We start from the raw sequence: 20,651 nt of genomic DNA, 5'->3' as shown, positions 1-20,651 counted from the left end.
CCTCTCTGTTACATTAAAAGCAATAAAATTTAAATAGCCTGAACTATGACCCTACCATGATACGAGTTGGCAAAAAATGGCTCGCCTATAAATGAATTTTCCTTTCAGCTTGAAGAGATAAAGACAACAAGATGATAGTTTCTCCACTTTCTTGGATACTTCAAAACATTTCACACCTTGTTAGGCTTTTTATAAAAGGACAATGTTGAAATAAGCTTCTTAGCTCAAACCCTTTTGCTTACATGTTCTTAAATTTCATAACCTTCTTTCACACAATTGCCTCTGAATTTGAGTAACTGTCATCTTGCACATGTAGCTCTTGCCTTGACAGGAGTGTTAAGATAGGGTTCCACATACATGACTGTTCTTTTATACATAATTTGTTGGTATAGTACAAGTTACAGTACTTACCATGGAATGCTAGTCTCTTTGTTTTTATATACTTATATACAGTGACTTAGTTATATCTTTTCTTTAGTTAGGCTGCCTTCAATTTATTAACTAAGTATTAAAGATATAAATAGTTACACAAATAAACTATTATACACTTGCGTACATGAACGTTCCTTAACAGAGGTATGTAGCTGTTTGTAAATCTTATACAATACTAAAAAGAGGTACAAAAAATCAGAGATAATAGCTTTCTTGTTTTTTTTGTAACACTGTTGGTTAGATGATTGGCAAACTGGTACAATGCTAACCTTGACTGAGTGAGAGAAAGCCATGGACATGCACCCAGAAAGTGCCAATGTAGTAAGAGAGAAAGTGACACAGAAAATTGATATTATCTTGTGATAGAAATGAAGAGGGGTGAGTTCCACTTATACCTTAGTTTTGTTAGCTGTGGAAAACAAACCAAAATGTTCACTGTCTGTCAATGTTAGAAAAAACATTAGATGATGTACACTGTGTGCATCTGAATTCTTCTTCCTTCTCAGACAACTTTGGCACATATCCAGGACATACACACTGTACATTCAGTTAGTTTCCAAGTGGAAATGAATTGTTACCAGAAATAAAATATCTGGCACCTAGACGGACCATCCCGAATCTCCATCGATTCAGCATCCCTGCAGTAGCATTCCCACATTTCACGGGGCTTTTCAGCTACTTAGAGGCAGATTTTTCCCACCTGAGCTCATCTTGCAAGCAAATGATGACATCCAAAAGTTAAATGTTACTGCACTCACAGTACTGCGGCAATGCTCATCCCATCTTTCACAGTGGGGCACATGAGGTAAAAAAAGTCTTTTAAAAATACTTACTAATCAACGTTCCCTTGACTTGCCTGGGAAGGTGTACTCAGTTGCCTGAAACTGTTAGACTAGTGCACCCGTCCTAACAATTTCTCTGCTCACATGATGTGCCTACATCTTACTTACTGTAGCACCAGAGAAAAGTTTAAAACAAAAAGTCAAAACACAATCTGCCATTCTTCATTGCACTCACTGAAATGCTTGATGGAACCTTGGCAATGACTGTGACAATGGGACAAATGGGATTTGCGATGTGAGGCTAGCTGTTGGGCTCATGGTCATGTGATTCTGTACCGATATCCGAGACGACGTTGACTGTGGAGTCATGGACATTGTCATGGGTATATTCATGCCTTGTAGTGAAGTCTGTGGCTGTGAAATGGGGATGCTTGCATTCAGGGCAGAGTTGAGGGGAAGGAAGCCCAGGAGTTGTCCCAAGTCCACTGTACTGGCATTCACTGGCTCTGTGATCACTGCGGGACCAGGAAGCTTCAGTCCCATTGGTCCATCATCCTGGCTGGTATTGCTTGTTTCTATGGAGATCTCCATGGCCACTTTAGGTGGTGGTTCAGGTTTGTTCGTGAAAGCTTTTGTTTCTGCTTTCGTTAGTGGCCGTCCTTTGTTGATGTTAAGTTTTGGAAGACTGTCATCCCTAGGTAGGGATCCAAAGTTCAAATCTGGAGCCTCCATTGGAGAGAGCAGCTGAGAGGAAGTTGATCCATCTGGTGACTCTTTGATCTTTAAGAATTCAGCGCAGTGGCTCTTCTTGGTGTGCCTGGTCAGGTGGTCCTTTCTCCCAAACCTCTGAGCACAGAACTGGCACAAGAAGTCTTTCCTCCCAGTGTGTACCACGAGATGTCGGCGTACATCCTTTCTTGTGTAAAACCTTCGGTCGCAGTGATCACACTTGTGTTTCTTCTCTTTCATTCCCCCTGCAGGCTTGCCTGAATGAACCTTCAAGTGTTCTAAGAGTGCTTCTGTGCTCTCATACATAGCTGAACAAACTCTGCATGTCAGGTCGCCTGCTGCAGCTGAATGCAGGGCCATGTGACGACGGAAACCAAGTTTTGTGTTATACTCTTTTCCACACTCCTCACACTTAAATGCTTCCTTGTTGGGGTCATGTGTTTGAAGATGATTCTTCAAGTGATCTTTCCGATGGAACATCTTCTCACAGTATGCACATTTATGCGTTTTGTGAGGAGAGTGTGTTGTCATATGTCGAAGGAGTTTGTACTTAGATACGAAAGCCTTGTCACAGCCATCACTACTGCACTTAAATGGTCGCTCTCCCGTATGGGTGTATGTGTGGATTTTCAACTTCTCTAGGTTAATAAATACCTTCCCACAAGCATTGCAAGGATAAGTTTTTCTTGGTTTTAACTCCCGTATTCTTCGTTTCACTTTTTTCAGGACCCCTTCTCTCCTTTTGTCTCCCAATTTTGATGCCAGTCTGGCCTTTGCCCCTTCTGCATTTCGTTTCTTCACTTTCCGCCCTTTTTTCTTGGGAGTCTTTGCTGTTGGTGTGACTGGCACAGTGACTGCAGCACTGCAGGAGTGTTCCTCCAGGAGAGCAAACGTGCTGAAAACGTTGTTACAGTTGGAGCATTTCCATGGCTCTGTGTGGTTCTCCGTCTGGGGATACAAACAGAAGAGTTACACTGTGATATCATCAGCTGAAGGTGTGTACATAAGACTTATGGGTAGGTCAAATTGCAAAACTGTTTAGCTGAGAACAACAAACATAACAGTCTAAAGAAAGACTCCTACACAGCAATCAGTGTACATATTACAAAGAAATTACAAAATGTCCACTTTTAGGTCTGCTGTGAATTAATGCAGTTACTATAAAATCTACCTTTGACTGTATAAGCCTGATCATGGCAAAATGAAGAGGTTGTATCTAATAAACAGATCTCAATTTAAAGCAACAAATGAAGCACCTCATGTAGAAGGATTACCAAGAAACATGTAGAGTGATTATGATTCCAATCTAACCTTTGCTATATAGAGGGTGTCTTACCATGTTCCATTCAATCTTACACATAATACTTGATACAGTAAAAATCCATGGAGGCAGTTTTGCAGGCTTAGAAATTTTGCTTGTCTAAGAGTGAAAAAGATGAGGAATATGTACATGAACATTGTATTCAGAATAAATGTTGGCATGGTAACAATGGAAGGAAGGCCGTTACATCTGCTCAAACATGTCAAAAGTTCTAAGCCTGCAATTTGGTCCGAGCTACGTACCTTGAAAAAGTCCAGAGTACTTACTGGTCTGATCTCCTGTGGCTTGTTCTGAAGGGCACACGATAGTTCATCTTCCTCTGTAAGAGTACATAGTTCAACATTAGTAAACAAGTATAACAGTCATATTCTGTTTTAAAAAATGCACAAATATGTTCTTGTTACAACACTGCTATTGTATTTACAGACTTTTTTCTTTTTATTTGCTCTAGCAAGTACCATCAAAATAGGAATATAACACAATATTGAAGTCTGTAAAATAATAAAGTTTTGTATCCAGAGAGCAGTGGAAAAGATATTATATTTGAAACAAAGACTAAGCATCTCCGTGGTTTTCTGACCTGATTTCTTTTCTCTGCTGATTCTTTGCTATTGTATTGGAAGGGTGCAGTACATGTAATGACTTGTTGATTTACAAACTTGTCACATATTATGTGTATAATGGTGACAGACCTTTGACTAACACCTGCATGTTCATCCTCTTTGCGTAGTCTGCAGCATACCACACCTTCAGCTCACAATGTGGCTCAATTGGCTGCAATATTAGTGATATCCAAATTAAAACATGAAGTGTGAAACAAATCTCCAGGAAGGCAGGGAGCACTAAAAAATTCATTATTTGATTATGATGTTATCACAATTCTTCAATTTTTTTTTTTTTACAAAATTGAAGAGTGCCATATGAAGCCTCAACACAACCTTAAGAAAATTTGAAACTAAGGGGTTTCTTAACCTTAGGGACAGCATTGCTTTTTTCTTTTTCATCTACTTGCATACCAAAATATTGACATAGGCCACAAGACCTAGTCTGGACATTTGTAGTAACAATACCATAGCAATATATATTTTGTTACAGATCTACCATCAGTAACTATAAATGTGTGACCAAACTAGAAATGACTTTACTGATTTCTACATGATGCCACAACAAATGCAGCAGCAACTCAAGGTGAGCCAGCAATGTTGATAGATGAATGATAGATGAAGTATTTGATATCATTTTGATTCATAGGATTTTATCCAGTGCATATAGACATCACGCCAACCTTAGTTGAGGAGAAGTAGATCTTGTCCCTGTACTGGTATGCCACCATGTTCTGCTCTGCATGATTCCGGGCTGGTCGCACAAACATCATCCAGTTACAAACATCTTCATTGGGTGTGTCCAGGTAGTATTCCTTCCCATTCTTGAAAACCTGCAAATGTTCGAAATATTTTCTATCAACTTGTTAGGCTTACAAGTGCTTCTATACAGCATTTGTTAGATGACAAACATCAAGACAAACATAATGTAGTACATAATGCACTTGGCTATAACTTGGCTATAACATACGTAAACCGTAAAAGAAGTACATGTAATAAGAGAAGACCATTAATGTGGGTAACAAAAAACAATTTGATTACACTCTCCCTGCTATGAGGTAATACATCTTCCAAATTTATAGGGACAGGGAGACTTCCCTTTCTCTCACTGAAAACTCTTGATAAATAACTCCACATAACTTGAGGTGTTTGTATTAGCAGCCTTGATTTTTAATTTCACAACTTCAATGGTCTGGAACAACATGACTAAGGATAAGAACTGAACAACATACATCATTACCCTAGTTATTTAAATACAGGTAATAATACTGGCTATATGGCTCTCACTTTACTCAAGCCATAGGTAAATATACATACAGTACATACAAATACATGCATCTTTGAAATTCACTTCAAATTCTGTTTGTTTGCTTTATTTGGATCTCTAATAGTGTTCCATGTCATTTCACTATTCTTCCTGGAATCTGTACAATGTGTCTGTACAGAATAACCAGTACAAAAATGCAGAAACTCCCATAACTATTTTCTAAATTTTTATGAACACAGTAAAATGTATTTACATGAACCATTCCAAATTCATAACTTCACTACAGGTAATGAAATATCCTTTTCCAGAATTGAAATTTTGAATGCCTGTAAGAATTGTACCTCCCTGTTGGGCTCCACCAAACAAGTTTAAAAAATGCAGAAAATAAAGCAGAAATCAGAAAAAAATTAGAAACTATATCATTTCAGTGAGTCTGAACTTAATGTTTAATGTGATTGATGTATTCTACAGCAATCTATTGATGATAGCAAGCTTTGTCACTAGATCCATAATGGATCTGTACCAAAGCTCTGTAAAGCTCCATACATGCATCACTGGAAAGGTCAGGGACACTGGGGGATTCAGCAATGTTAATTTACATTCATCTCAAGCAGCAAAACACCAGTGTGGCAGTCATTTCCTTTCAGGATCACATAACATCTCACCCCGCAATTATTCAACATGAATTTGACTACTGAAAATGAATTATCTTGTGTTATAACAAAGCCCTTTTAAATCTTTTGTAGAAACTTGACATACAACTTAGAATACATCCTACAGTATGTACAGGCACTCTGATACACAAGTAAACATGATTCCAAATCTTAGCCTAAGTAAATGACAGCACTTGCTAGCTGCTAGAAGCAATCCCGATCAGATACTTGAGATAAAACAACTACAATGAAAAATAAAATTGTTAAAAGTGTTGCAATGTAATGTGTCAGGTAGGCATTTGCCTTGATTTCATATTTGACATTTGTCCTTTTCCCTGAAATGTATGAGAATTGCAAAAAGAATCCTAGCACAGTATGTCAAAGGCATCTTTGGGGTATCAACATTTTAGGATCCAAAATGTTCAGGCCACATGTATTTATGTATGAATAAGACCACACTCACCTGCAGTAGAAACTTGTTTTCATCGCGGTTGGTGAGGTTTGCTATGCTGGTGACCAGGGTGGCCTCAAACGGACCAAACTGGGTTCTTTTCTGAATCACCTTTTTGGCAAACACGCCCAAAACTAAACAAAAACAAGAAAGAACACATGTATGCTGTGTAATACTGTCGATGTAAGATGTATATTAAGGGCACAAAGGACATTTAATTGTTCACTTTAAAGCAAAATGATATACATTATATAGTGCACATGCAAGAACCAATCATATCTAATGTCCATATCACTGTTCGAAAACTAGTGAAGATATTCCTCACTTTTCTCTTACAAATTAGTTATGGTCTTACGATACCCATGTATAGTTGGCAAAACTGGTGTTGCTTGGTCAACCACAAATAACAAAGCCAAGACCTTGGGTTCTTCGTTCTCTCCCTATTGAAGCGACCGCTATCTTTAGTCATTTTCTATTTTCCCTTTTCCAACAAAGTACAGACAATGACCTCTTGCTACATGCATGCTGAGGAATAGAGGGGAAATTGAAATAAGTAAGAACATACGCTGTTTGTTTCCTGGTCGAATCTCCAGTTCCCGCAACTGAAGGTAGTGAGGTAGAGTGAGGCGAGCCCGGGAGGGGATGACCTTGTCTTTGACCTTGAGTAGAGTGCCATGGATCTGACACTCTCCTGGAAGACTCTTCCCACATTCCTCACACCCTGGGGAGGGGTACACAGAGGACTGTTAATCGCCGCGATACCTTTTTACTTAATCAAGTGCCCGTCTGCCCAATTCACTAACCATTGAATTTACAGAGAGAACACAAATAAAATGACTCAAAGTTTGCCACATTTTTTTGGTACCCTGTGCTTGCCTAGAAAGAGTTAAAAAATATGGAAGCTTTCAAATCTGTAAAATGTTAATGACATGTCAGAAATCATTTGTTTCTTTGATACAATAATAAAGGTTCACATCATGTACATGTACATGCACATGCACATCTGACGCCTAAACGGCAATCTATCAAGTGGCAGATGACTGAATTAAAAGTAGAGGTACATTAGACTGTAAACAAAGGCATAGACAGTAGATAAATGGAACAATAAAGACAAATGGGCAAGAATCTGCTCAGTATATCATTTTCTAATTGATATGCAAAGGTACTGTTCTGTTCCAAAATCTATTCATGCTATCATCTCCACAGGGGGTGCCTGTGGTTTTAACATGCATATCCAGTATTGTATTGTCAGTGAGCCTTGCTGAAATCATTAAGGCCTAGGAAAATTAATACTGTGTTAACAATACTGATATATTAGGGTCAGTATATGTAGGTAGGGATTCTAGATCTGAGTCTCTCTTTCATGTTTTTAGATTTCACAGCACTGTTGAAAATGTAACTAATTTATGGTTTTACAAGGTTTTCATAACTCAGATCAAGGATGTTACATAAGGATGACTCTTATGATAGAAAATCCCTTGCCAGCAGTTGACCCAAAAAGGGCAAGGCTTAGCCGTTTTTTTGCTAGGGTTGCGCCAGTAACTGGGAACACTATTGCAACAAAATAGCCCCTAGGCCTGACATGTACACTTACAAATGCAGAAATTGATTAACACAGATACATAAATGGTCACCAAGTAACATAGGTTTTGTTACTTCATACTTAGGGTAATTAATGCTGGACATAACTAACTGAGCATTTTTCAACATTCATTCTGGACACCATGGTTTGAAAAAAAGAACTGATCTATAAAAGCCATGTTTTCCTTGAAAATAGAGGATGTTTTCAACCCAGAAATTTGCCTTTTGTGAAGCTACTTGCACACAATACCATAATTCTAAAGAAAGAATAGGGAAAAAAGAAAAATTGTAAGAAAAAAAATACATGTATGTAAACATAATATGTAGGTAACAAGAACACAGTGGAAGCTAGTTCCTGATCTAAACATGTGACCTGCCTCGATGAAATAGACACCAAAGGCCATTTTTAAGTGTAATTATACATCTAAGCATACATATCAATATGTCAATGTTTTGTAACAATAATGGAACAAAATCCCCAGGCTTTCTCAACATACTGGTAACACACATCAAACAGAAAAATTTCAATCAATGATGAATGAGTTGGCAAACAACTGTCATACTTGAACCTACCGAACAAAGCAGCAACTTGCAAGATCAAACCAATATTTTCTTTCTAATTCTATATCAACTTCTGATGTCTAACAATCCTAGTTTTCCTCCTGATGAACGGCAATAGTCCAACTGACCTCTATTGATCTGATATTGACCATCCCAAATTGATGGTTGAAATCCTGAGATCTGTTTTAATACTAGATGTGTGAGGTATCTGGGGAGGCAGTATGGTCAAGCCACACTATGTAAGGAATGCCAAACAGAACAGAAGCCAAGACAAACAGATTTGTCTCTTCACATTTGTAACAACAGGTCTTGACTGGTTCCAAGCAGTCTTTGAAGGTCACAAAGTGTAACTGAGTTATTGTTTTGCATGAACTCGTTTTGATTCCAGTCACATACATAAGTGCAGGAATCTAGCTACATAATCACATGTACTTCCAATGTGCAACAGCATAAACTACATGTTCAAATAATATAAATACATATCAACTAGGGAAGGCTAAATATCGTCACTATCAGTACCATAATTGCCATGTACAGAAATATTTTAGGAAGCATGGTGACCCAAACTGTTGGAGGTCAGCATTCTGGGGCCAAGAAGACAGCAATTATTGCAACCTTGGCTGACCTATATAGGGTTTCTCCAAGATTATGAATGATTCATGGGGGAGCATGAATATATATCTGCATCAGTAGGATGGAAAGATCAAATTTACATAAATGAAGATTTTTCTTTGAAATTCCTTTGGAGATAACATTGTCATACCTACTTAATGGTTGATCCCACCAAAATCAGACCACAGAAAATCCAGCAAAGGTTATCAAGATATCATTAATGGTATAAAGGAAGGAAATCACGAGGAGACACTTTTGTCATTTGTATACATTTAAGACTGCAAAGATCAGCAGTCCCCTCCTACAGAAAGATATTCATGACATTTCTCCTGCTTCTAGTAGACAGTACATTGTAATGTATAAAAAAATCAATAAACTGCCAACGTTTTCTACATTATGATTTCCATATCAGCCATCTGCCAGTCCTTCCGAGCTGCAAGCAGTTCTATAAAATTCAAATCGAACTCCTGTAACCTGCACAATCTTAAAGCCAACCTCCTTCAGAGATGAAATATTCAGTATGCTATACATTTGTAAAATGTTATGGGTAATAATAGTACAAGGCCACAGATGTGATTATCAAAAATGTCACTGTTTATTAAAAATGGATGCCTTCCTGGTTGATAGACTGATATAACCTCCCCTGGGAAAATCATGCTGAAAAATGGATACAAGTACATGTACATACAAAGCCGAGCTATAAAAAGGGTATGTTTACTTGCCGTAAATCATATAAAAATACAAATATGACATTTGGATAATGTTTCTTTTCAATCAAAATCAAACATATAGATATTGTTAAGGGCATAAAGTGACTAATTTCTGACAATGCAACAGAAAGCTAGAATCTAGATTTATTTATTTAACACTGATGTTACATTTTACTACTAGTACTACACAATGATGCTTTTAGTCTCTAAATTTCATTTTAAGCTTTGAAAGAGGCATCTACATGTACATTATTTTCCCTTCGTGATTCTGTAATGGTATTCTCTTTTGCAATATACGCTGCATATATAATTGTTTTTGGAATCTGGTATAATTGTTCTTTTGGCTGTCTGTATTAATGTTATATGGAATATAAGTGATTATAACAGTACAGCTGACACTTTAGAAACACTGGAATTGAATATGAAACTTGTAAAAAGTAAAGCTTGAAGGGACTCTGAGGAGTGAAGTATGTGCTAGCTTAGTCCTAACTACGGGTCCATAGATAGATAGGTATGCAATAGTGAATACATGTACATGTGTCAAAGTTTACTTCTAAATAATTCTCCATCTACTATGATCTGAGAGATGCTAATATATAATATGTACTACAGTGATTTATGATGTACAAAAACATGAAAAATACAAATACATTAAAAGCCCCATTTATCAAACATAGGCAGTCAGCCAAGCATGTGTTACCCAAATGACATGATGAATAACATGATGTGATAAACAATGCTTACCTTACATGAAACAAAACTGGCATATTTCATTTTTTGATTTAAATCACACACACACACACACACACACACACACACACACACACACACACACACACACACACACACACACACACACATACACACACGCACACACACACATAAAGATGTATAGCTGACTCGGCTTGTTGAAGTGAAGTGACACATGTAACCATACAAGAAACATCATCTCAAACTTACACAGGAGGTCAAAGTTCACGTCATTGCTCATGCCAGCCAGAGTTCTGGTGTTGACATTACCTGCAGGACAGGGAGGAAAAGAAAACCAAACTTATCAAGATTCATTCAATAAGACACGGCTATCTAATTCCTGCAATATTTGAGAAGAAAAATCATTATTCTATTTATTAATTGTGAAGGTAACATGATATGTGGATGCTTACACAATGTAACATGCAATTCCTCAACCTTTTAAATGTCATGGCTGACATTTGTTGGCTATGTGGCATCCATCATCAAGGACACAATCACTTGACTGTGTACACAACATGTATCAGATTCTGACCAAAGGCTGTTCTTCAATATTCTTGGTTTGAACCTTTTCAGTACACACTGCTAGATAGTCTTTCTTCCCAAATCAGCATTAGTGGATTACTTGGGACAAAATCAGGGATTTTCAGAAAGACAAAGGTTAGTTTCATAATTGTATTAGCACCAGAGTGGAGATAAAGTAATTACAAGAAGTCAAATATTCTGGTGGAAACCCACAAGTCATATTCAATAGCAAGTCCCACCTAGGAGATTTATCATTCACATATATTAAAGGACTGGAGAAAACTTTTCATGGGACAGTACAACACAAAAATGTTTGATGGAGAAGCTAACTGCCTCCTTGACATTACAAGCAAACATGAATTAGTAATTACTAAGAGGGGAGAGCACAAGCTTCCTAAGTGTTATACCATTCACAGGAATGAATAGCGTGCACTTAGAGCAAAAATTTAACTTTCGTTTCAAAATAATCAAGCAGACATTATGCCTTAAATCAATATTATATCTTTTATACAGTGCTGTCTCCAGGACCTGTCCCTCCGTCCCTGGACGGAAATTTACTTGTTGGCACGGAAAAAAAATTCACCGACTCCATCCCAAAAAATCTTAATTTCATGACATGAAAATGCAGTTTCGTAAGCGCTTAAAATGGCAGATTCAATAACTAAAATAAGCTTCCGACTTCAAATTTAATCGACTTTTGCCTTTTCCTTCACCACTGCGCCTCCACCTTCCAAGCCGCGAGATAAACATCGCCTCATGTGGCTCCGACATACGGAGATGTGTGGAGATCAGAGATCGGCAAAGCGTGCTATTTGCGTGGCGCAAAAGGCGGGGCTATGTCGTTATCTTACCTTACCACCGTGCCTTACCACAGTTGTGGCTCTTTAGTAAGTTTAGGCTTAAGTCCCAATGTCTACTTGCACCAAGGTCCAAACATTAAATTACGGGAGGGACCAGTGGATGCATGACTCTCGAACTGATAATGTGGTGAACACGCGGTGTATGCCTGTTCTTTTCATCATAAACATTTTCCAGACATGCCCGAAAGTTCGGGGTTTGGCAGAAATCGGCTTCTTTTCATATGCAGGCCGCCCGGGCGGTGGGCGGAGAACGCATCCCGCCCAATTTGTTTCCGTATTGTAAAAGCCTTGATGTGTGTATACTGGTGTATGGAGTATGAACAAGCATGACAAGAAAACATCGGTAAATTATAATCACTTGTATTCAATGTTTTATTTTGCAATGCCGATCGGAATCACCCGGCCAATCAAAATTAACGCGAAACCGCAATTCATTATTAACCTGACACGGCAGTTCGCAAATTATCTTTCTTTCTCCATAGTTCTACAACAAAGGAGGTTTCCCCCCTCATGCAAACTGTAAACAGACGGCAAACACCATATTCTCACCGTCTACGTCTACGATGTGACGACACCACGGCCGATTCTTGCGCCATTTATCTTCAAAAACACATTTGTGCTTGGATTTGGGACCGAGTTCGCAGCGCCATGTTCGTAAAGTTCCGCGGTTCTTCGTGATTGACATGGTGTTGTCGTTTTGTCCGTGCCGCTGCTAGCTGTGATTGGTGGGATGTTGATCGGATTTGTAGAATTATGACGCACGCCCTGTTGCAGGCGCTACTTCAAAAGACTGCCGCCGAAGCTACTACCATGGTAACAACACGTCTAGCCACATTTTCCAACTCGCTGCTATTACAGCTTACATACATAATTTTCGGCGGAATGTAACCCTGTTTTCACGGGAAAATATCAGGAATTGAACTTGGATATTTCTTGCCGATCTTCTACTAAATTATACGGAAGTAGCCCGCGACAGTATTCTTACCCAGCGCTGTGAACATGATCGCTGTTGGCACCCTTTTGAGTCAATTTGATGGTGCTGGACGACGAGCAGTAAGGTGTTCAATTTTATCGAGAAATACACATTTCTTGATGTTTAAAGAAACAGCAACACAACACCAAGAAAATAAATTATTAAGCAAAATATAGTACAGAAACTTTATTGAGCAATCAGTACCAGACAAAATAGTTAGGTGATATAATTGGTGATGTAAACTTCCTTTCAATACGATCTTACGATATCTTACAAGATGAAATGCGTCATTGGACCTCGGCCAATAATGCCAACACCCGCGGCGTTATCCAGCCCCCGAACTATCAACAAATTATCTACAAATACGTGAAAATGACGACGAAAAAAGTATGATGCAAAGTTCAGAGTGCAAACGCAAAATATTTCGTCAGAAAAATGCCCAACCCGACCAAGTCGACCGACCATACTTTGCGAAATGAAATTTTTTGCCTCTGAAAATACGTGAAATAGCCTTTTAGAGGGTTTGAATTTTCTAATTTTCCGGGGGGAGCAATTTTTTCCGGACCCCCCTAGTTTGACGAGCGCCTGTGGCGCTCGCGTTGGGCCGAATAAATTTCAAGCTGGAGACAGCACTGCTTTTATAATAATCAAAGCAATACAAGGAGCAGCAGCATGCCCCCCTGGCTTTTCAATAAAACAGCAACCCCTTCAACAGCTTTCTCTCAACTACCTATAGGCTATAGTTGATCCTTACAACTCCCCAACTAAGGCAAAACAGTACATGGATCAATTTGTCACTTGCCATGTGCAGCAATGTTACTGGTTGCTTGTTTTCATTTCACAGCTGTTTCTGTACTAACATATGGAAAATGAAACCTGTCTCATGAGAGAAGCAGCACTAATGGACTTTTCATACTACTGTTTCGTGTCACTATCATATCTGTAATTTGCTTTCTCATTTTTGTAAAATGCAGAATCAAAATATTCCCATACTGTAGAAGAAAGTTGCCACACAGTTACTAACTTATTACACTAGCTCAGTACTGCTATACTGCTTTTCAAATTCAGGGTCTTTCTTCTCTAAAATCTGGAGTAGATCCATTTTGCTAATTCATAGCATAGGGTGCAGCATTTGGTGCTTCATGCATCCTCCCACAGCACTGCAATGCTCTAAATTTCTGGGGAGAAGCCTGGAAATAATATCAACTTCTGGGTAGATTTCTTGCCTAAATTAATTTTACAGTAGGTTGACAAGTGAAAATTTGATTTTGTAGAATCCTTCATCTGGAATGATGGCAGTCAGACAATGTTGATATGTTTACATTGTTTACCCACAGATTCTCAAGTAATCATTTTTTAACCTCACTTTATACGTATAGCATAGGTAACATCGATATAATTTGGTCTAAGGCTGGATTTGATGAATACATTTAATAAATGACCCTCATAGTCGACAAATTGTCTTACATAACATGATATATTATATTTGGGACATGACAGCAGATTTCTACTCCATTTACTTCAATTGAATGCTTGTAGATGACTTCAATTTTTCATCTATCTATACTAGGTAATAATTCATGCACATTTAGAAATAAATTACTGAATAATGCCGAGCATTTATGCAAATGCACTGACTGCTTCCATTGCAATATTCAATGATGTTTCCCATGATATTTAGTCGGTGAGTGCATGATCGCTGACATGTAAATTCTAATCCAAAATTGATATTTTCAGCTTGCTACTTCGTTGCAGCTTACAGATGAGTATTCTACATCTTGCTGTTGATGGTGAAGTGTGTTGGTACAGAACATATTCAGATGGCCATTGTAATGCGCTAATGCACTATAAATTACAATGTATTTCTGACATGTATATTCTACACCTGTACCAATTGATCTCTTACTGACTCAATAAATCTCTTGAAAACCAATTTCTAAGCATGTAACTTAAGTAAGTGTACCTTCTTTGCAAGCTTTCAATATCAGATGCTTTCGTATAGGTGAATTGTATTCATGAGCAACAAAATGAGCAACAAAATCAGAATTTCAAAATTGTAGCTGTCCCTGAACATAGATGTTCCTTAGCAGAACCATAGTGCTAATAAAATAGAACATATATGATATAAAGAGACTACTAAAGGAGTTATTCAAGACAGTTATAGTACTTATACCGTTATGCTCAGCTAGTATTATTGATTCAGTATGCATGAATGCATCAATGGGATCATTGGGTAATTTTCAGCACCGGGACCAAATCAGAATTATATCAGTTGTTGTAACTGGTACATGTGTTTGGCTTCAGGTAATCACGCCTAACCATGAGAAATTACGTGGGCTGAAACCCTAGGTTTTCCCGATCAGACGAATACATACCAGAAATCCCCTGTGTTTACAGTGGTCAATTGAACGTGAAAAACAGTCGATAACATTACAGGACGGTGACAAATGGTCACTCCGGACGTGTTTATGTCAATACAAGAAGTAAAATATTGACGATGCTATTCCCGTCGATAATACCGGTAGTGGGCGGGGCGTTAAGAATAATAAAAACACAAGCACGCGGTGGTAAACAATAAAGTCCGCAAGGGTTGAGTCCATTTTCGCGCTGGAAATCAGCCGTTTCCTGTGGCGAAGCGTGTCGACTTGACAAACTACACCGGTAGATGAGCGGTGTGAACCCGCTATTTCTACAGCAAGTAAGCACAGAACTTGCCCAGATGGGTTTATCACGCAATGGCTGAGCTCCGAGCTCCAGGGTCACACGATTTGACATATTCAAATCTGGCAAAACGCGATCGCGAAAAGGGCAGAGGGATTTTGCAACATCGCATCGCTGGGGGTACCAAAAGGGTGGATCATTCTTGGAAAATTTACGGTTAAATACCGCCTGAAAACGAAACAATGAGAGCGATTGGAACGCTAGAAACTTACCCAGAGAAAACGGGTACCCCGTAGAAGGGGTTCCACCCGCCGATGGCGTCGCAAGTTGCTCAATTGTGAAAATTTTGGCGATTTTCTGACAAATTTCTCTCTCCTCCGGCGGCCATTTTCTAGCTGCAATGCAACATGGGCGTGACGTTCTATTTACCGGCTGACCAAAGATTTTGTCTTTCCAGTGCCGTATTACAGCTATAGATAAGCAACCGTCATCAGCTAAAGCAAGTAATAAAAGATACCAATATAAAATTCTTACCACAATTACAATTCTTTTACAGGATGATGGGTATTTTTTTTTCAAAATGTAATACATAAAGAAGCAAAAAATTCAGGCACTGCTTTAACTGTGCATCCAACAGGCACATCCAAATCGACCTGTAAAGCCCTCTAAGGGTTCCAAATTGACCTTAGCGGGAAACCAGTCGATGTGAGGTTTGCACTAATTTTCGATATGGACACGGAGGAAAAGGAAAGAAAACAGCTAGAGAAAGAGACAAAGAAGGGAAAAACACTGTGGAACAATCACAAGTGGAACCGACATGTGGAAGTAGACAACAACCCGTGTTTGGAGGTACAGTATGTTGCTGCGAGGGTTAAAAGGTTCCAAAGGCCACAACTTATCTTTTGTTTTATAACCCATATGATTTTGCAAAGAAAATTTTATTTCATGAACAAAAATGTATAGTAATAGATCAAAGAACTCTGATGTATATTTGATCACTTGACATGGTCTACCATGTTGTCAGATCAGCTCATTTGAGGCCCTTTCAAAAGTTTGGAAACCCAAGGGCATCAGGGGCCACACCATGGGGGAGGGCCAGAGGCAAGACACCAGGGAATCAGTTGGGAATCAAGGAGGTTTTATCTTGAGGTATTGGTTTGGAGTTTTTTTTTACGATTCGGGGCCGATTTAACTGTCTCTGAGAAAAGCACTAGCGCTTCTCAAAACATTGTTTTTCGGACAATTCAATGTTTCCGATAGAAAAGGGTGCCATGTCGCTGACCGACAGACTCATTTGACATTTTCCGTAGAAATATTATTTTTGGTAAAAACCATAAAAAATATAAGCTTTTCACCCCAAAATTGCTAATTTGAGGCCATTCTTTACAGGCCCCTACACGGTAAAAATGAGTTTTCCTGGGATAATGACTAATATGGCAATAAAGGTCAAGACTTCTTCTGTATACTGAGTAAAAAGGAAGAAAAGTTATCCGATACGTTTCCCGCTAGCTCCGATGGTGCTAAAACACCCCAAACGCACACAGAACACAAAATCTGGGTAATCAGGCGACGAAACGCTTTACCGCTATCGCGCGAACTAATACCAAAAAGTGTTCACCGCACGATCAAATCTCCGACACCATAAAATGCTACAAACAACAAGCATTTGTAGAAGTATAAAAGATTATACATTGCTAAAGTGATAGTCGGAAAATCTTGAGCCAAAATTATAGAGACCTCTGATTTGCGTCTTATTCTTACGGACTATTTGGCTATCTAGTCATTTGAAATTCCGAACCGGAACCTTGATACATGTATGATATTGTAAATCCTCTTGGTTTAACAAGTTCTAAACCTCCACACTTTATGTTGCCAAAACATAACTTGGCTTAACTAACTTATGGTAAAAAATGTACTTTTTTATGGCACATACTGCTAGGAATGTGCAGTTGGAGGAACTTAGCCTAGTCTCCACACTTTAACTCAGTGCATTGAGCTTGCATTGGGTATGAGTATGCAATGGATATTATTGTCACTGTCATTGTTGAAACCTGCACAACACCTTATGTAGGCAATGTACTAATCACTATTGGGTATTGCCATAACTTAGTAAAAGAAGTTGTTTTATTTGTTTTTGTACTGGTGTAAATCTTACAATGGATGATGTTGTGTTGTATTTTTGAGACTGTTGGTGGAGTCATCCTCTTAGATTACAGTCATTTGACATCCATACCTGTGAACGGGATCAAACAGTGACGTCATCACCTGTTCGCAGGTGCGGCATTGGACCGTTCAAACATTTGAAATAATTGAAAATCAAGTCTTTGCATCCAAAGTGTCAAGGCGTGTTTTTCCGTCGTCTGTTCATCGATCTCTTAAAAGTGACCAAACCCAAACCACCAAAACCACCATCTATGCATTTCCTACACTAGGGGGTGATAATGCAAGCTACCGGCGGGTATATGGTTACAATGTACAACACATGAAGGAAATTGTTTTGATTTCTTTTAGTTAAGCAGTTCTCTTGGTTTCTATCCCGTCACTGGCTAATTATATCACAACAACAGTTACTTGTAATCGTCCAGTGATGATTTGACAATCACCTATCACTTACCAGAAACTTGGGTAGCAATTAGCATCACTCTCTGATATGTTAAGACACATGTATATTGTTACAGTAGGATGCAGGAGGACAGGTCTCATGTGTATGGTGGTGTGTAGTTACTTTGATAATCTGACCTTGCAAAATGATGATTTTTTGTTTTCACAATTTCAGGAATCAAAATCCTCATTGCAGTGTATAGAGGAGCATTACAGCAAGAGAGAACTCTGCAACAGTCACTTTGAAGCTTACAAGACTTGTAAGAAGTATTGGGTATGTATGCATGTAGTATGTAATTGTTTAGTTAATGCATGTTCTTAGCAAACAGTAATTTGATTTACTTGTAGATCATTCATGGATACAAAAGTATGAATATACTATATATGTATCCTTCTGTCAGTTATACATTCTCACTTTTCAATAGCCAACCTTTCATGTCAACAGAAATGTCAAGTGTTTTGTAATCTCCAGGTAGATTTACCGATGGCATAAGATAGTTAAAAGCTGGCCAAGGAGTATAGCCAGCCAAGGGGAGTCTATCAGCACTTGCTGGCCATTGAACACTCTTTGGCCAGCTACACTCATTGGCCAGCTTATGATACTATCGTATGCCACTGTAGGATCTGCTTGGAGATTTTTGCACAAATTGTATGGTAAAGAGAAGCCAAAAGACCACTATACAGATAGATTTATTGGATATACCTTACTGGTTACACACATGTTAACACCACATTCACAGAAGTAGAGTTTTCAATCTTACATTTGAAGATCCCATATCTTACTGCTGTCTTGTTGTTCCATCCTACAGCATGCTGTTATGAGGGAAAGGATACGACGTGGGATCAAACCCCCAATGCCGACACATGATGAGAGAGAAAAAATGAAAAAAGAACTTGGCATAAGCTTTGTTGTGTCTTAGTGGTTGAGTGGTTGATCTAATTCCTGTAGGGTAAGAAGATGTACAGATGCATCTAAGATAATTATTCTGTTGTAACTTTGTAACTTTGATTCATAAATCATAATACTACCTTGACAATTAACATTTTACCTGTAAATAGTATTATTTGAACTTCAATGCAGAGCCAAATATCCATGAACCAGTGTACAAATGTAGTTTAAGAAATCCAATGTTATTTTTAAAACATGAAAGTGCAAGCCCATCGGCAAAGCCTCTTTCCCCCAAATGATGGCTACTAGTATTTCCATTTTATTCTGTGACAAATTATACTGCCCAGACAGAGCAGTCAACTTATGAAAATTATCATCCCTGTGCATACATGTTGTTGTACTTCTCTACAGCAGAATTTGGACAGGGGATCTTTTCTGTATGGTTCTTTAAAGGCAAGAATCATTAACTCAGGGTGTAAATTCAAGAGAGAATAATAATGCAAGAGTACTAGAAAACACAATGCTTGCAATGTCTCCATGTTTCAAAGACTACTTGCCATCATTTCAATGGGAAACATAAGTGTTTGGAAAAACTTTTAAAAGTGATGCTGTGAAAGTGTGTTCAATAATAGAATATAACTTGGAAGAGGGGTCTTTTCCACAGAATATCTCACATTGTGTCATATTGATTTGGGTATAGTTCAATATTTACAAGCACACAGCAAGCGTTTGTTCCAAATGATGCTGCACGTGATAAGGCTTGCCCATAGATATTTATGTTTGGTCTGTGGAACAAAGCTGTGGAGCAGGTGCACTGAGTCTACATGTACTTCTGACAAGTTGGAATATATGTAACAACTGACTATCATTGCATAATGTGTTTGGTGTTTTGGACTAACCTTGGGAGATTGGCAGCCATCTGTTATGACTTTGTACCATTTCTTTAACAGCTGTCAGGAAATAGAAGTTATCACAGTTCCATACTGTCCTTGAACACTTCCTTACAATGCATCTGTTTTTGACTAAAATACTACTTCAAGTTCAATAAAAAATGTTAAACTTTTTTTGACTAAAATACTACTTCAAGTTCAATAAAAAAATTTTAAACCTTGCTTATGTCATGTTTGTCATGTCATGAATATGGGGATGGAGTCATAGCTGGTTTGGTGCAGTAAATTTTACAAATGTTCCATTTTTACATCATAGTTGTTGGGAAATATAAGGTTGACATTGTTCCAGTTTTCTGATTTGTACTGTTCGTTTATCTTACTTCCTTTTCAGGACAGTACACTAGTCTCCAAGCAGACCCTACGGTGCCTTAGAGATAGTATCAAAGCTGGCAAAGGAGTTAGCCGGCCAAAGGGAGATAGCCGGCTAAGGGAGTCAAACGGGCACCTGGTGCCGGTATACCAAGTCCCTGGCCAGCTTTGATACTATTTCTAAGGCACCGTAGGGTCTGCTTGGAGACTACAGTACACAACACATCTTTCTATGTCTTTGTCCCATCATGAATAAAGAATACTCATGCATAAGAATGCTGATTTGCAATCCTAATCATATGCTAATGCAGCTAAGCTAATTCATTTGCTTTCTTTGGTGCTGACTAATGAGAAATCTGTTGACATATTGAAACCTTTGACCCAAGACGATCAAGACTGGAGTAAATAGCAACCCTGTTAACCATTAACTGT

At 38.4% G+C, this 20,651-nt stretch overlaps 2 protein-coding genes across 3 annotated transcripts; one reads left to right on the top strand and one right to left on the bottom strand.

Annotated features, from left to right (window-relative positions):
* Positions 1 to 641: 641 nt before the first annotated feature.
* Positions 642 to 15,928, bottom strand: LOC118410152 (zinc finger protein PLAGL1-like). Of its 2 annotated transcripts, none has more exons than XM_035811683.1 (8): positions 15,743 to 15,928; positions 10,662 to 10,721; positions 6,803 to 6,958; positions 6,250 to 6,371; positions 4,550 to 4,699; positions 3,957 to 4,038; positions 3,507 to 3,583; positions 642 to 2,891 (listed from the first exon to the last, which is right to left on the bottom strand). In XM_035811683.1, the coding sequence occupies exons 2-8, from the start codon at positions 10,690 to 10,692 to the stop codon at positions 1,446 to 1,448; spliced, it is 2,064 nt and encodes a 687-aa protein (XP_035667576.1). In that variant the 5' UTR covers positions 10,693 to 10,721; positions 15,743 to 15,928; the 3' UTR covers positions 642 to 1,445. The 2 variants fall into 2 exon arrangements, with proteins under 2 accessions (XP_035667576.1, XP_035667577.1); XM_035811684.1 differs by having other exon boundaries at positions 3,531 to 3,583.
* A 171-nt stretch (positions 15,929 to 16,099) lies between these two features.
* On the top strand, positions 16,100 to 20,076 carry LOC118410156 (coiled-coil-helix-coiled-coil-helix domain-containing protein 7-like). Its single transcript, XM_035811688.1, has 3 exons — positions 16,100 to 16,319; positions 18,247 to 18,345; positions 18,881 to 20,076. The coding sequence occupies exons 1-3, from the start codon at positions 16,200 to 16,202 to the stop codon at positions 18,989 to 18,991; spliced, it is 330 nt and encodes a 109-aa protein (XP_035667581.1). The 5' UTR covers positions 16,100 to 16,199; the 3' UTR covers positions 18,992 to 20,076.
* The last annotated feature ends 575 nt before the right edge of the window (positions 20,077 to 20,651 follow it).

This window comes from Branchiostoma floridae, chromosome 2 (genome assembly GCF_000003815.2).
Source record: "Branchiostoma floridae strain S238N-H82 chromosome 2, Bfl_VNyyK, whole genome shotgun sequence".
Classification (NCBI taxonomy): Eukaryota; Metazoa; Chordata; class Leptocardii; order Amphioxiformes; family Branchiostomatidae; genus Branchiostoma; species Branchiostoma floridae.
Note: the sequence above shows the minus strand (reverse complement) of the source record. Positions and strands in the feature narration are given on the sequence as shown.